At 40.3% G+C, this 17,708-nt stretch overlaps 2 protein-coding genes across 2 annotated transcripts in view; one reads left to right on the forward strand and one right to left on the reverse strand.

Annotated features, from left to right (window-relative positions):
• FIG4 (FIG4 phosphoinositide 5-phosphatase) overlaps positions 1-1,808 on the reverse strand; it is a 173,064-nt gene extending 171,256 nt beyond the window's left edge. The window contains exon 1 of the mRNA XM_010856621.1: positions 1,530-1,808. Within this exon, the coding sequence (XP_010854923.1) occupies positions 1,530-1,595 (66 nt within the window). The 5' untranslated portion in view covers positions 1,596-1,808. The remainder of the gene's footprint in view (positions 1-1,529) is intronic.
• Positions 1,809-2,641: 833 nt separating this feature from the next.
• The window catches only part of AK9 (adenylate kinase 9), a 123,059-nt gene continuing 107,992 nt past the window's right edge, over positions 2,642-17,708 (forward strand). The window contains exons 1-5 of the mRNA XM_010856690.1: positions 2,642-2,705; positions 9,687-9,814; positions 11,109-11,172; positions 12,685-12,737; positions 12,825-12,921. Of these exons, the coding sequence (XP_010854992.1) occupies positions 9,698-9,814; positions 11,109-11,172; positions 12,685-12,737; positions 12,825-12,921 (331 nt within the window). The 5' untranslated portion in view covers positions 2,642-2,705; positions 9,687-9,697. The remainder of the gene's footprint in view (positions 2,706-9,686; positions 9,815-11,108; positions 11,173-12,684; positions 12,738-12,824; positions 12,922-17,708) is intronic.

A 17,708-nucleotide genomic window follows, 5' to 3' on the forward strand; every position in this document is an offset into this window, starting at 1 on the left:
GGATGTGAGAGTTGGACTGTGAAGAAAGCTGAGCGCTGAAGAATTGGTGCTTTTGAACTGTGGTGTTGGAGAAGACTCTTGAGAGTCCCTTGGACTGCAAGGAGATCCAACCAGTCCATTCTGAAAGAGATCAGCTCTGGGATTTATTTGGAAGGAATGATGCTAAAGCTGAAACTCCAGTACTTTGGCCATCTCATGCGAAGAGTTGACTCATTGGAAAAGATTCTGATGCTGGGAGGGATTGGGGGCAGGAGGAGAAGGGGACAACAGAGGATGAGATGGCTGAATGGCATCACCGACTCGATGGACCTGAGTTTGAGTGAACTCAGGGAGTTGGTGATGGACAGGGAGGCCTGGCATGCTGCGATTCATAGGGTCGCACAGAGTTGGACACGACTGAGCAACTGAACTGACTGACCATTTTTTAAAATTCCTTGGATCTACTTAGTTGCCAGTAACTAAATGGCAACTTAAGGGATGCAGAGTTTCCTCTCCTCAGAATGGGAGCCACTGAAGTTTCTGAGCAGAAAAGCCCTATAATATGAATTTTGCTTTAGAAAGAACATTCACATATCAGCCAGTCCTCAGACATGCTCGGCTTAATGGGCTGAAATTGATGTATTTTAAACATAGTATGTGGGAGAAGGCAATGGCAACCCACTCCAGTACTCTTGCCTGGAAAACCCCATGGACGGAGGGACCTGGTGGGCTGCAGTCCATGGGGTCGCTAGGAGTCGGACACGACTGAGGGACTTCACTTTCACTTTTCATTTTCATGCATTGGAGAAGGAAATGGCAACCCACTCCAGTGTTCTTGCCTGGAGAATCCAGGGACGGGGGAGCCTAGTGGGCTGCCGTCTATGGGGTCGCACAGAGTCGGACACGACTGAAGCGACTTAGCAGCAGCAGCAGTAACCTAAAAACGAGTCTGCTTATTCTACGAATAACTATTTTCATGGCGATTTGACGAAATAAAATAAAATGCGCTGGAAAAGTCAAGTGAAAAGCAAAACAATGTTATACAAACAAATCGACTGTCTTTAAAGAAAATACGTTTTTCCTTCGTTTCAAATCAAGAGAAATACGTCAGCAAGTACAGCGCACGTAATTAACATCAATCTCAGCAATGCTGTGCCATGATCAAAAATACTCTCCATACCCCTGCCTGTACTGCAACCAGTGAACTGCAGAACTCTTAAGCCTTTCTGAAAGTTGAGAAGAATTCAGTTAACTCGTATAAAGCCCCATTAACAGTTTCTGAGATACCACAAACACCTGTTGCCCGTGTGCTCCGACCGTGGCTCTTTAAGTGGGAATGTTTGCATGCAAAAGCAGCAGTGCCCTGGGTGCGATGACAAGGCGAAGACCGCTCCCACTCCCAACCCCACCCCCAGCCCCGGACACATTCCCCTCTGCGGGGATAAGGGAACTGAGAAAATGGGGGGAGCAAAGGGGGAGAATGCTGTCTCTGTCCCACACCTACTCGGCCACCATCCTCCCGCCGGCGCCCCACGGCGCGGGGTACTCACAGCTCTAGTCTCGTACAGGACCAGCTTCTGAACCGAGCTGATGATGGGGGCAGCAGCCGCGGGCATGGCTCGAGCTAATATGGGGGCCCCCACGGCAGGGCACCAGGCCGCGGCCCAAACTGCCGCAGCCTCTGGGCTGCCCCCAAAGGATTCGAAGAGGAGACGCCTTAGCAGTTGGACGCCAAGTTCAGCCGGGAAAAACACTGCCTGCACGCTAAATTTATAAGGGAGTAGCTAATATGGTTCAGGTGTTTCCGGATCCCTACGCCCCACCTCCAGGCAAGCCCCGCCCCAGACGCGCGGGGGCGGGGCTGGAGGATTTACCAAAGAGAGGTGGTGTAGCTTTCCAGAACCTGCGTGCTGCCGGGGGAGGAAGCAAAGAGCGCCATATTTGATGCTGGCAGGAGGAAAAGTGGGAGGGGAAGAGCGTTGCCGGTTTAGTTGAATTTCTCCCTTCTGTGGTCCTTCTCTCTGGAAAAGTGGATAATTTGGGACTGGATTGCTTCTTTTGAAGCGGTTCTCCGAGTTGCGGACAGATTCATTCCCAAGTTGGTCTATTTTCCCTGCCTCCTTCCACTTCTGCCCTTATATTCCTGAAAAGCTGTGTTCTTTCTCTGAGTGTCTGTTTTTCCCTCCCATCTCTTTGTTGTCTATTTTTACCCTTAGGAGAATCAACAGAATTCATATTATCCAGAGGGTGTGTGGTTCAGGTAATTTCTTTTAATCACCTAAAGTTGGAAATTTCCAACTTTGTCACATATTTGTTTGTGCATAAGTTTAACCATTTCTAAATTCTAAAAGTGAATTGCGGAGTGTAACGGTGTAGCAATGGCTTTGGAGTTCTGCGTTAAAAGATTTCTTTCTTTTGATGTACGTGAACATATACAATGCATGTACCCTCCTTGATCATCACTGTCCATATTTGTGAAAAGGAGTGTATTATCATTATGAATACAAAATTTGGTACAAAAGTGGACATTTAATAAAAAGAGAAAATAAGTCAGTAAATCATAGACCCCCATCCGTAGGTCCCGCCCCCCAAGAGGCCTTGCGCTCTTCTCGGCCTTGGGTTCCCTCGGCAACCGCCCAACAGATCCCTTGGCAACCGCTCAACAGACCGTCCCGGGAGCCGGCTGCGGCCAACCGGTGGGGTCTGCCGGGGTCTGCTGAGGCCAGGTAAGTAGGGGTCGGAATTCACCGCTCAGATTCACGTTGGTGTCGCATGAATGGAATCCCACCTCCTGCGGGGACGCCAAACCAGTGCCTTTTCTTGCAAAACTAAACTGCTGCTGCTGCTGCTGCTAAGTCGCTTCAGTCATGTCCGACTCTGTGCTACCCCATAGACGGCAGCCCACCAGGCTCCCCCGTCCCTGGGATTCTCCAGGCAAGAACACTGGAGTGGGTTGTCATCTCCTCCAATGCAGGAAAGCGAAAAGTGAAAGTGAAGATGCTCAGTAGTGTCCGACTCCTAGCGACCCTATGGACTGCAGCCCACCAGGCTCCTCCATCCATGGGATTTTCCAGGCAAGGGTACTGGAGTGGGGTGCCATTGCCTTCTCCGAAAACTGAACTGGGATCTCCATAAATCCCGCTTTTTCAACCCACTTCCCTTTTCAGGGGATAATGTCTTCATTCCGCGAATATTTACTGAGCACCTACTGTGAGGTGTTAGATGTACTGGAATGGCAGCTAACCTAGCCTAGGTAGAAGTGCTAGGTTTCCCAGGAGATGGGCCCCCTGTTAATCGCAGAACTCACTGCTAGAGGATTTTCCAACTGGTAAATGTGTTCCCTTCAGTTGCTCAGTTGTGTCTGACTCTTTGCAACCCCATGGATTGCAACACACCAGACTCATGTCCATCGAGTCGGTGATGCCATCCAACCATCTCATCCTCTGTCATCCCCTTCTCCTCCTGCCTTCAATCTTTCCCAGCATCAGGGTCTTTTCCAAGAAGTCAGTTCTTTGCATCAGGTAGCCAAAGTACTGGAGCTTCCATTTCAGCATCAGTCCTTCCAATGAATATTCAGGACTGATTTCCTTTAGGATTGACAGGTATGATCTCCTTGCAGTCCAAGGGACTCAAGAGTCTTCTCCAACCACCACAGTTCAAAAGCATCAATTCTTCAGCGCTCAGCTTTCTTTATAGTCCAACTCTCACATCCATACATGACTACTGGAAAAACCCCTGTCTAGCTCTAACTAGACAGACCTTTGTTGGCAAAGTAATGTCTGCTTTTAATATGCTGTCTAGGTTTGTCATAGCTTTTCTTCCAAGGAGCAAGTGTCTTTTAATTTCATGGCTGCAGTCACCACCTGCAGTGATTTTGGAGCCCAAAACAATAAAGTCTGTCACTGTTTTGATTGTTTCCCCATCTATTTGCCATGAAGTTATGGGACTGGATTGGGGAAGGCGATGGCACCCCACTCCAGTACTCTTGCCTGGAAAATCTCATGAACGGAGGAGCAGGGTGGGCTGCAGTCCATGGGGTCACTGAGGGTCGGACACGACTGAGCGACTTCACTTTCACTTTTCACTTTCATGCATTGGAGAAGGAAATGGCAACCCACTCCAGTGTTCTTGCCTGGAGAATCCCAGGGACGGGGGAGCCTGGTGGGCTGCCGTCTATGGGGTCGCACAGAGTCGGACACGACTGAAGTGACAGCAGCAGCATGGGACTGGATGCCATGATCTTAATTTTTTGAATGTTGAGTTTTAAGTCAGCTTTTTCACTCTCTTTTTCACCTTCATCAAGAGGCTCTTTAGTTCCTCTTCATTTCTGCATTAGAGTGGTATCATCTGCATATATGAGGTTGTTGATAATCTTGATTCCAGCTTGTGAGTCATTCAGCCAGGCATTCCCATAGTGTGCTCTGCATATAAGTTAAATAAGCAGGGTAACAATATACAGCCTTGACGTACTCCTTTCCCAATTTTGAACCAGTCCATTGTTCCATGTCCTGTTTTAACTGTTGCTTCTTGACCCACATTTGGGTTTCTCAGGAGTGAGGTAAGATGGTCTGGTATTCCCATCTCTTTAAGAATTTTCAACAATTTGTTGTGATCCGCACAGCCAAAGGCTTTAACATAGTCAATGAAGCAGAAGTAGGTGTTTTTCTGGAATTCCCTTGCTTTCTCTATGATCAAACGAATGTTGGCAATTTGCTGTTGGCCCCACTGAAAACTGATAGCTTTCCAAGGAGGGATTCCGCGCTTCAGTCATGTCCAACTCTTTGCGACCCTACGGACTGCAGCCCACCAGTCTCCTCTGTCCATGGGATTCTCCAGGTGAGAATATTGTAGTGGGTTGCCATGCCCTCCTCCAGGGGATCTTCCCAACCCAGGGATCAAACCCAAGCCTCTTACATCTCCTGCATTGGCAGGCAGGTTCTTTACCACTAGCAACACCTGGGAAGCCCAAGGTGACAGCTTTCCAAGTCACCCCTTAAATGAATCAGAACAGTATTCCCAAATGTTTTACATGTTGCCTCCAAAAACTAAAGACACTTACAAAATATTGCACTTCCCTTTTAGAAGTAGAAGGTGTAAGGTATAGTAACTTGTACTTTATATTGGAGAGAATGTCTCAGAATGTCCCAGATGACTGGCCACTGGCCTTTGAAAACTTCACCAATATATTATAACAGGTTCTTGAGTCTTTAAAGGTTTATTTCCCACTTTTTGCTGCTCATATATCTTATGAGGGCATCTAGAACACTGGCTATTTCCTGCTTACCAGGCCTGGTATTGTCAATACTGTGGATCAGCAAGACCCCCTTGTACTATATTTGTTACAAAGAGCAGGAGAGTCCTGGGGTAAGATTAAATGTTCACTGCTGACTGTTCTATGTAAATACAAACTGCTTCTGACCCTCCTCCTTGGTGTGTATTGAAAAAATTACATTTTCCAGTTGAGTAGCTACATATCAAGTACAAGAAACTGTGTCCCTCTAGAAAAAGGGCTCTGCACAGCAGCTGAAATTAGGGCTGCCCCTTGGTTAAGTTTACAGTGGCCCAATATTATCTGTCATGATCTGTCTGGTTTTTGCAGAAATTCAGACTACAGAATTAAACAGGACTGTGCATCTTTTAAGGGCTTCTCTGGAGGCTCCGTGGTAAAGAATTCACTTGCCAGTGCAGGAGACACAACTTCAATCCCTGGGTTGGGAAGATCCCCTGAAGAAGGAAATGGCAACCCACTCCAGTATTCTTGCCTGGGAAATCCCATGAACAGAGGAGCCTGGTGGGCTACAGTCCATGGGGTCACAAAAGAGTCAGACACAACTGAGCAACTATATAACGACATGCTGCTGCTGCTGCTAAGTCACTTCGGTCGTGTCTGACTCTTCACGACCCCATGGACTGCAGCCTACCAGGCTCCTCCATCCATGGGATTTTCCAGGCAGTACTGGAGTAGGTTGCCATTGCCTTCTCCGATACAACAATATGATGCATCTTTTAAACAGTTTAGGGGTAGCACTCTTCCATTTCATTCAGAATGATTTACTATTGTTTATCTTGGCCAGAAGCTAAGGAGTGGGTATGCGGTTTCAGAAGTTTCCACTTGCCCTTTTCTACACAGTGGCCCTTACTCTACAGTTAGGGAACCCCAGTGAAGGTTTTGCCAGCTGCAGTCCCTGTTATGCACTCAAGAACCATGAAAATAGCCACTGAGTGATCCTGCAAACACTTTGGATGCACTATAAGATGGACTTGAGCCAAGGCCCCATTTATCACTGGTTCTCCATTTGCCCTCATTCTAACAGGAGGCTATGATGGCATTTTGGATCTGCTGGTGTTGATATCAGCTCAGACCCTGTGTCCTATAGCTTGTGAAAAAGGAGAATATTCCTATATCCAGAGTGTCTGTTTCTCTGGTTAATGGTTGTAGGTTCTCTTGGAGAAGGGCTGGGGAGTATACTCCATGAGTATTTAACACCTTTCTCTATGCCCTCTAAGGCAGTCTGGCATTTTCACCTCATTTACTATAGTCTATTGGTTTTTCCCAAGCATCAAGTAACCTTACCAGCAGTGAAAATTAGGATTTACTTTAGGTGTCCTAGCTAGGATGTTAAACTATGAGTAGTGTGAGAGAGCCCACATATCAACCAACTGGATAGTCTACATTCCCCTGACCTGGCACCCTCAAGATCTTTCCTAGGCATTTTCTCCTGGTTCCTGTTGGTACATCACAGTCAGGCCCTGGAGCTCTTTAGTTGCATAACTTTCTTCCTGACCAGTGCCTCCAGTTGGGCTGGGCTGACACTTAACCCCAGTTACTGCTCTAGAAGTTATGAGAGAAAATAAAGGACCTTGTAAAGGTCAAGCTTGTTTTCTGAGGCATCTGCCTCAGGTGAGGCAAGGAGAAGCTGCTCTTTTCCAGATATGAGGAAACTACTTCTGTTAATGCAGAGCATTTGGGATTCAAGACTCAAGGTACTTAGACATCCACCTACATATCTCCATCCCAGGCTTCAGGGCCCTGATTTTACTGTATATTATGGAGACTCCCTAATAAATGCATGCTCTCTTGAGAACATTTAGATGCATTTTCCCCTTTACAACTACATTTTATACTAATTTCACGGTATTTTTTTTCTAATCTTGAAATTTCAGGCCTTTAGTTCATGAAGTTTTCATCTCAATTTTTTAATATATTAGTATTATTTCTTACTACATCTTGTTTCATATTGTCATCTTAAAATAATATTGGTATTTTAAGCCTATTCAAATATTCTTAACTTCCACAGAAAATGTAACCATATCACATTTACCCGGAAGGATATGGTCCCCTCTGGCTTCTCCAGTGGCTCAATGGTAAAGAATCTACCTGCAGTGCAGGAGATACAGGAGATGCGGGTTCAATCCCTGGGTTGGGAAGATCCCCTGGAGAGGGAAATGACAACCCACTCCAGTGTTCTTGCCTGGATAATTCTGTGGACAGAGGAACCTGGCAGGCTACTGTCCATGGGGTCACAGAGTCAAACACAACTGAAGTGAACTGAGCACACACACACACATATATTCCCCTCTAATCCATTTTTCATGGTTCCATGAGCAATTTCCCAGACTACTAGGACAAAGTTTTGGTCCATTTTTCATGGAAAGTCTGCTCATTAAAATATTTTCATAAGGTTTTATAACTTTTCCATAAAGGGCTTGTATATCTTTTGTTCTGTTTAATCCTCATTAAATTATTAGTTTATGTTTTTGCTGCTAAGTCATATTTATCTTTAGTTACACTTTCTAGCTATTTTTGATTTATAGAAATACAACTGAATTTTGTATAATGATTTTGAATTCAGCAAACTGGACTATCTTATTAATTCTTAAAATTTATCTGTGGTATATTTAAGTTTTCTATGTAAACAATCATATCATCTGGAAATAATTACAGTTTTGTTTTAAAAAAAGAATATTTTAAGTATTTAATCATTAGATATAATGGTTATCTTTTTGTCATACACTTTACCAATAAAAGAACTTCTATTCTTAGTAGGTAAGAGGTTTATCTTTTAGTGACCATTAAAGGGTGCTGAATTATTTCATACTTCTATTAAGATGATCATATAGTTTTTCTCCTTAAATTTATTTTAATATGAAAATTAATTTTCCCACATTAAACTGTCCTTGAATTCCTGGGGAAACCCAACTTAGTGTAATGATCTTATCTTCTTCATATATTGCTAAATTCAACTTGCTAATACTGTGATTAGGATTTTTAAGAATCTTCTTCATGAATGAAATTGGCATATAATTTTGCTTTTTTGTGCTATTCTCTGGTTTAGGTATGGAGGTTATATGAGACCCATAAACTGATGTAAGAAGTCTCCACTTTATCATTTTTCTGAAAGACTGTCTATATAATTATAAGACTTGGAGCACTGCAATAAAACCATCTGGTTTCCTTGTGGGAAGACTTATAGTTACTGATTCCATTTCTTTAATGGTTATAGAACCACTCAAGTTTTTCTCCTTTTCTTAAGAAGCTGATTTTTCTAGTAATTTGTCAGTTTTGCTTAAGTTTTCACATTTATTTGGGATAACTTTATGATAGCATCTTATTATCTCTCTGCAGCATTATTTTCTCTGTTTTGCTTCCTTCTATGTCGAATATTGTTTGATCAAGTAGACAGTAAATCAGCAAGCATTATGGAAGACTTAACCAATGAAATTCACAAACTTGATGTCAACATTTAAAGAATACTACATCAAACAAATATAAATTGTTTCTTCTTCTCAGAGATTTAGGGAATTTTTTTGAAATTTATCATGTGCTAGGCCATAAGATAAGACTTGACAAATTTCAAAGAATTATTATAACATGGAGAACATTCTCTGACTATAATGAAAGAAATAAAAAACAAAAACATAGGAAAATCTTAGTTTTGAGATGTGAGAAAACACACCTCTAAAAAACTAATGTCTAATATTGTCTGTGCTTTCTATCTTCTGTTCTTAATAAATCTTGATAGAGTTTTCTATTTGTAAATCTTTTCAAAATACCACTATTTAGCTTTCTTGACCTTCTTTGTGTAATGTTTATTTCCTAATTTATTAATTTTTAAGATATTTTTTCTATTTTTCCTATTTTTCTTTTTCTAACTTCTTAAATTGTAAGCTTACATATTTTGTTATATATTAGCTTCATTGTTTTTCAGTTCTACATATTTTCTCATTTCCATCAGGATTTCTTTTAGAGCCACTAGTAGGCCCTACATACATACCCATAGACAAATTTTTATGTGTGCATACATATAGCATTTAATTTGATTTTTTTAAGTGTCTGTTATTGAGCTTTTTTTGGGTGATTGTGTGTACACTAATTTGACCTTTAATAGAATACACACATCAAAACATACATGTGTATATGTACATGTGTGTATTTTTTCCTTAATTTAGTCTGTCAAAGAGACTTTATTTTAGCTGTTTTTTATGTAGCATATATTAGCTTTTGCTTTCTGTCTCAAACTATGAACCAAGTATTGTTTTAATAGATCAGTTTAATTTATTTGCCATTACTGGCAAAACCCATCTCTCAGTGGAGTGGAATGGCTTCTGAGCTTAGTAAATTCACAGAATATTCTAGTTCTCCCCAACCTACCTGCCTATTTCTCCTAAATTAGGCACTTTAACAATCTTACTCTTTCTTACTATAGTGTTTTGTATTATGACTTCTCAAGAGAAGACAGAAAAGCATCCTTTTGCGGATATATTTAATGAAGATGAAGCTGACATAAACTTTATGTTGTCTAAACCTGTTTGCTTTGTTGTATTTGGGAAACCAGTAAGTTATCTCTTCTAACTTATTATTTAATATAATTTAAAAATTTTAAAGTCATAATCTACTGTTACCATATAAAAATGAAAACCATATAATGTGCTAATTTTTTGAGTGTTTTTTAGACATTCATTGTATGACTTGAACGCTGATATAGTATTGTTTGTAAATTATAACTTTCTCTCCTCTTGTACACTATTACTGAAAAGGAACCTAGGTTGTATTTATCTTTGCTTTTATATTATGAAAAAATTAACTCATCAAAGCACTGCTCCATGACAATTATTAATAGTATGTGATCCAAAGTTATTTCACACTCAATTTTCACACAAAACTTCTATGAAGTTTGTTGTGAGGCTCTCTGGATATGTGAAGGCAGGACTCTAAAGAGACAAACAGAAGATTCTCCCATCAGTGTCTAAAGCTCCTGAGAGGGAATGTGCTTCATCTTCACCCACAGTTTGTTAGTGGACCTATGTTATCAGTTTTCCACAAAACAGGAAGGAACCAAGAATGGCTGTTGTAAGATAGCTTTCCTTCCTAGGCAGTTCTAGTAAGACCTCTAGATGAGAACTGTTTTCAGCCACTGAGCTAGTTGGTAGCTACCATTAAAGGGCCTGAGGTAGTTAACATAAAAGCCTCTCCGGAATAGCAGAGTCTTAGGACTGAACCCAATTCTTGACTTGCTTTTCTACCGACCCTGGGACAGAGTCAAGAAATGTTTTCAATAACTTTTATTATGTTTCTAAAAACATAGTAGAGTTTTAAAAGTCAACAGTGGAAGCAATCAGATGTAAACATTACTTCATTAAAATGAGCTTTTATCTTTAAACTGTGATACTTTTCAAAGATGTCTATTAAGAAGCAAGTTTTTGCTCTTGAAAGTTACTATATGGAAGTCTTTACATTTAGTCATTCACAATCATAAACTTTAGGAAGGAAATAAAATGATGAATCACAATATTATCACAATGATTTGTATTCAGAATTATAAAATTTAACAATTGAAGAGGGCAATAGCTAGAATACCATTACAGTACACCTTCCTGGTTTCAGGACTATTAATTAAAAAAAAAAAACTTAAATCACTTCACAAAATGTGACAAGTGGGACAGTTAACAGAGAAAAATGAAGCTATAAATATTTCATACCTAGGGTCTATTCTTTATTTATTGTATGGAAAAATTTTACTTGATAATATTTAAGTAATTGTAGTACCTATTAATATAATCTTTAAAAATTGTGTTTTGTTGGAAAATAGATATTATCTTAGGTTTTACATAATGTCTTTCTTTTTAAGGGGGTTGGGAAGACAACATTAGCCCAACAGATAACACAGGCATGGAAATGTATTCGTGTAGAAGGTAAATTTTACCTTTCCCCCCCCCAATATTTTATTATGAAAACTTTCAAATATGCATTAAAAGGTAAAGCATTATACAATGAACACCCATACGCCCATCTACTTACTGTCTAGAGTCTATGATTATTTGCTGTGTTTGCTTTATCAGACATCACTACCAGCCCTGTGTAATGTTATCTTAAAATAGCGTCAAACATGTTTTGCCCTTTTGTTAGTCTTAATTTTGGTCATAGAATTTAAGATGTTTATGAAACATCTTTCACTCCATTCTACTGCCTCCAGTTCTCTAATTGCATAATTTAGAATGAATGGGGATACGTGTGTTGTGGTTATCTCCCTATGAAAGATGAGAAGAGATGGAACTCTCACAGCTGCTCATGGGAAGATTTCCCAGGACTAAATTATCTTCAATGATTAATTTTATTTTTTATCATTTGTAATTCGCTTTTCATTCTTTGCAATATATAAGACAGGGATTTATATCTTTGTACATACATATTCTTTTAATCAATAAAACCATTTATTTCTTAAAAAATAAGCAAAAGAATGAATCTATAATTCATAAAAGTAGAAATAAAATGGACAAATATACGAAAAAGAGTTTAACTTTGTTATTATTCAAAGAAGTGCTAATGTAAATAATCTGATCCATATTTGCTGAATAGATTGGCAGTGAATCTTTACAGTTTCTACTATCATTGTTGGTAAGAATGTTATCAAACGAGCATTTCACATGCTGTTAGTGAAATGGTGATCTGGTACAACTTGGAGGGAGAACAATTTGTTAACACGTAACACAAACACACCCAAAACTTTAAAAATGTCTCCTTTTTCTTTATCAAAATAAAATCCACTTGTAGGAAATCTTAAAAAGCACCAAACTTATCATAGATTAACAGCAGATAGGGACATCATAGGTTCCTGGGTCCTCCCCTAGGTTATGCCCCTGTCATTTCTATCCTAGAATATCTTTCATCATGGGATTAAATATCTCATCTTAAAAAGGAACCAAGTTATAGAATTTCACCCTCAGGACCCCTTTTTCCTAGATTAATTTCAGAGTTTTATCTATTTTAAACATTTCTGGATGTGTAATTTCCTTTTATACAATCAGTGTGCAAAATTAATGGGCAGTAGATATAACTATGCATGGTTATAAAAGTATCATAATACTTTCTAATTTCCAAATCACTGTCATATACAACCCTATTTCATCCGTATTCCCTGGTATACTACACAGAGCTCAGGCATGCAAGGTGCAAAGGTGTTTGGGAAGTTAGCTTCCCCAGGATCTTTTAGCTGGGTGAATGTCAGAGAGAAGTTGTTTATGGAATACATTCTGCTACCTTGTCCTTTACATAGGCTTAAATGATATACTGAGTGTAAATGTGCTTTGTAAACTCTAAAGTGACACAAAGATCAATCTGTGTTACTAGTTAAAAACACACAAATATTTTTCTTACTTGAAAATTCTCAGAACAATTTGTGCTAATATTCTGAATTCATATTTTAGCTTTACCAATTTTGGAAGAACAGATTGCCAGTGACACTGTAACGGGAGCTATGGTAAATCTAAGTTTCGAAACTGTTATGATTTCTTTAAATGTACATGTACATTGTACAGTCATATACAATATCTATGCTTGTTCTTAGTTGCAGTCAATGCTGATCAGTGGCCAAAGCATTCCAGATGAACTTGTCACAAAGTTAATGTTGGATAAGCTGAACTCCTCAGAAGTCTCTCACTTTGGTATGTTCATTTTTATACATCAGTGGCTCTCAGAGCAACCTTAAGACTCATGGTTTATCTAAGGCACAAATAATTCCTGGAGTTGCACCTTTAATTTTTTCCCCTGGCACAGGAATCCCAGAGTCTGAATTCAATTGAGTAACTCTGATAGTTTTATTTGCTTGTTTACTTGTTTTTGTTCTTCAGAATCTACATTTGTTCTCAAAATATAAGTTTATGTGATTCAGCCTTCTTTTAGCAACATCTTACCCAGCAAAAGCATCAATAACCTGCTGTGGTCCTTCATGCAGTGCCGACAGCCTCTGTTAACTGCTTTCCTATTTGCCCTGAGTTTTATTACTAAGCCCTGTCAATGGTTAGGTTTCTCTGCATTAATCCACACTCATAAGACAGAAATGGGAACTAGAATGACACCAACTTATCCTCTGGCTCCAGATGCTTGCAGGCTTCAGCCTCTGTCCAGTCTACCCTCTGACTCTGGACCCGAGAAATCTCTCTGTGCTCAAACAGATGTTGAACTGAGACTTTGGACCTACTTTCCCAAGACAGACTACGTAAGTTCAGAATGACTAAAAGGAAAAGGGCAAACTCTATGGCATTTGCCAAAGAAGAAAGAAGAATAAAGATATGTTTGGGAGAAAATCATCCACCTGAAAGAGATTTACTGAATGAGAGAAAAAAATATAGAGATCTGCTTTATAGTCTCAGTACATTAAGAGAGGGCGCCGTGACTATTACGAATACAGGGGCACAAATAAAGTGCAGTACAATGAAAATCAGTATTGGAAATAGCAACAGCGGACTTCTCACTGAAGACTATATATATGTGTGTGTGTGTGTATACATATATAGTTAGCTGCAGTCGATGTTGATCAGTGGCCAGAGATGTAGATGAGATATATATATATATCTCATCTATATCTATATGAAGAAAGATCTATATATACAGAATGAACTATTTAATACACAAATATATTAATATATCCACATATCATCTCTTTTATTTCATATAAATACACTTTATCTATCCATCCATTTAACTATATACTGATCAGTAATAAAGAGAATGTCTTTAGTCACCCAGTTGTGTCTGACTGTTTGTGACTCCATGGCCTGTAGCCCGCCAGGCTTCTCTGTCTGTGGGAATTCTCCAGGCAAGAATACTGGAGTGGGTTGCCATTCCCTCCTCCAACACAGAGAATGAACTTAGGAAAAGCACTCAGAATGAGGAAAGTAAAATGAATAACAAGGTAAAAAAGACAATCACAGAATTCCAGAATAGGTCATTAAATTACCTCCAAAAGTATAATGATTGAAACTGAAGACTATATATAAAGGTATATAGGCAAATATCTTTTTGTTTTTTCTGTACTTCACCTTACCTCTTAAGAAAATTTAGAGTGACTTACTAGGTCACAAAAAGATGGCATAAATTGTAAGTACTGGCAAAAAAAGAAAGAAAAAAAAGAAACATTAGAAAAATAAATCTACTCAGCTTGCCATTCACAATGTTCATAAACTTTTTAACTTACTATGGAAAATGTTAAATGAAAGTAGAGAGACTGGTATAAAATCCCCCATGTGTCTATCACCCAGCTTCAACAATGACAACTCTTGTCCCGTCATATTCATTCATACTTCTGACTATACCCCTCCCCCAACCAACTTTACTTTGAAGCTAATCCATATCATATCATCTGTAAATATTTTAGTTTGTATCTCAAAAAGATAAGGATTCCTTTAAAATTTATCATATTATCATTATCATACCTAAAAATTAATAATAATTCATCTACTAACCCATCTGTGGTCAAATTTCACCCTGTACCTCATATATTTTTTTTTCTAGCTGGCTTTAGTTTGTTGTCTGTTTGTTTGTTTGAAGCAGGATCCAACCAACCAGGTTTCACATATTTCTATTGCTTCATGTGTCACAATTCCCTTTTAATCTATATATTACCCGTACCTCTGTCTAGCATCTTGTGTTTTTTATGCTGAAGAAACTGACTATTTGTCTTTGAGTTTCCTAAGCTTCTGAATTTTGCCAGTTACACCCCCTGGTATCATTCAATGTATTCCTCTTTCCCCTAGACTTCTGGTACACTGCTACTGGTCCTGGGAGCTGGCAGAGGAAAAGTCAGTCGTATAATTCTTGAGCCTGAGGGCCATACTATGAGCATGCAAGTGCATGGCCTCAGTCTAGGCATGCACAACTGGGCTCATTTAAAGGCTATAGTGAAGGCAGGATGTCGAGTCCCTTCTACCCAGCCTCCCCTCACCCATCCTACAGCAGCCCCAGAGAAATTTCTTTGGAACCTAGCACTTTGCTAAACACAGTTTGAAACTCTCTGCTAAGCAAGGATTCTTTCTGATGTTTGGTCTTATCCAGCAGCCTGGTAGATGGTAGCAGCGATATTGAAAGTGAAGGGCTTTCAAAATAGAGATATTAACTTGGGTTAGGGCCTGAGTGAGGCTGGGTGATTAATGATTCCAAAATCCCAAAGATGGATATGTGCTGCCAGGAACCCTTCACAGTAAAGTACTGCCAGATCCAATCAATGTTTTTCTGTACCAGAGCCCTTTTATACTTGGAGCGTCTATCACTATTTAAAAAAAAAAAAAAAACTTTACATTATCTATTAGTTATAAACCTTTTATTCACAGCCTGTCATGATGTGTTGGCCTTGAGCCAAAATCAGATTCCATGAGCTGCATCCTTACCCAAGAGAAAAAGGAGGAGTCAATTCCTGGGTACCCTAAGAAGCCCCTCTCTGCTTTCTCTTTCTATATTCCAGAAAAAATCATTTTCCCAAGTGACTGATGGACAGCCCTGGTCTGGGCAGCCCCTGCCCCGGGGTGTCGTATTGTAGATGGTACTGTAAGTCGTTGGGCACCAGTGTGTCCATTCATGTCAGGCTGGCATGAGGTGAGATAACCATCAGGGCTGGCTGGGCGCTAAGCTACCCGATGTCCATGGATCTCTCAACACTTCAGCCTAAGAGCAGTGGCATGCCATCTTTTGTGGGAATACCTTCTTCCCACTGTGCCAGAAAGCAGTGGCAAAGTGATGGTACGGGCCAGTTGGCTTCCCCTGGGCAGTGGTGTGAACAGTCTGAGTTGTCCCTTGGTGGGGGTGACACAGGCTGGGCATTAGCCTGCCGAGTGCCTATCTTGCCTGTGATGGTATATGCAGAGCTTCCCAGCAAGGAGGGGTGTGGGGTCTACCATTCTTCCATCTTCAAAGCATGGAGTGTAAGGGCTTAGTAATGGCATCAAGGAAAGGTGGGATGGGATGGTGGATTCCTCACCTATGCTTCCATCTTTACAACACATCTCTGGGATTAGAGAAGCTGGTGGTGGGTTCAGCCACTCTAAGAAGTATCCCCTTGAGATCTTCCCAGAATTGAATCTAGAGAACTAAGTTATTCCTCTAAACCTTCTGGTGAGACAAGCAACATAACTATCTCTGCCACAATTCTTCCATAAATATATTTCTGGGGTCTGGATATAGTGATAACTGGCCATCTCTCAATGGGTAAAGCCCCCAGATCCATTGCTCAGAACACTGAGGCAGAACACTAAGAGCCAGACCCCATGGAAACAACCTTCTATTTCTGCTGGTTCCACCTTTCTGCTGGTTCCACCAGGAAAGAGACCAAGTAGGAAATTCATTCGAATATACATGTCTACCCAAGGTTTGGCATGCCTGCAAACAGTCACACTTGGAATGCCTGAGAAGCTCTCTGAGCAGTGGCAGTGGTTGTGGTAATGGGCAGGGTGCTAGAGAGCACTGCAAACAGAGTGGCAAGCAGCTTTATGTTATCCACTTGAAATACACAGGAGAGCAGTGCTGGCAGCACAGGGGATGGGAGGGAGGTCTTGTGTAATCCCTTGTTGCTTAGAGGAGGAGGGCATGATCTCTGGGGACTGACTGGTCTCTGGACTTATCTGATCAAGATGGGTCAGCTGGGCGAGGATAGAATTCAATCTAGGGCTGAGTCATGCAGTCACCTTCACCGCAGCGCCCGGCACTGCAGTGTGCCAGCCATCGTGTCCCAGAGGAGGCACTGGTCAGTCTTGACAACCTCACTCCACTGACTTTTTATAAAATGTGTGCCAAGAATCAAAGCTTAATAACCATAATTTGTCAGCTCCTCCAAGGAAAAAATATTCTATAAAACAGAAAAATTTGTCAAAGGCCTTTAACTTCCAGTGACAGAGTCAAGACTTTATTCTGTTCTATTAAGAGAAAGGTTTCTCTGCTGTATGGCTCAGGAAACTCAAACAGGGGCTCTATATCAACTTAGAGGAGTGGGGTGGGGAGGGAGACTAGAGGGAGGTTCAAAAGGGAGGGAGTTTAAGGGGTGATTCATGTTGAGGTTTGACAGAAAACAACAAAATTCTCTAAAGTGATTATCCTTCAATTAAAAAATAAGTAAATTTTAAAAAAGAGAGGTTTCTCAAACAAGAGAGTGACATATTAAATAAATATATTAAGGAAACCAATATGATAATGGTATCAAGGGTGAATTTCAACGAGCAGATGTAGGTTTTTGGGTAGCGATGCAAGCCAATAAACATACTAAGCCAAAATCATATTAATAATGTTGTTTCTTAAACTGTATGAGGGTTAAATGGGTATTTTTTTACTTTCTGTAAGTTATGTAAACTGTATATGTATATTCTATTATATTATGAAATATTAATTCAAGAAAGAAAAATAATACCATGCAACCCCTACCATTTACCTTTACCACTCATCATATGAGTTTTCCTAAGATGAGTTA

The sequence above is a fragment of the Bison bison genome, unplaced genomic scaffold, assembly GCF_000754665.1.
Source record: "Bison bison bison isolate TAMUID 2011002044 unplaced genomic scaffold, Bison_UMD1.0 scf7180017864373, whole genome shotgun sequence".
Classification (NCBI taxonomy): Eukaryota; Metazoa; Chordata; class Mammalia; order Artiodactyla; family Bovidae; genus Bison; species Bison bison.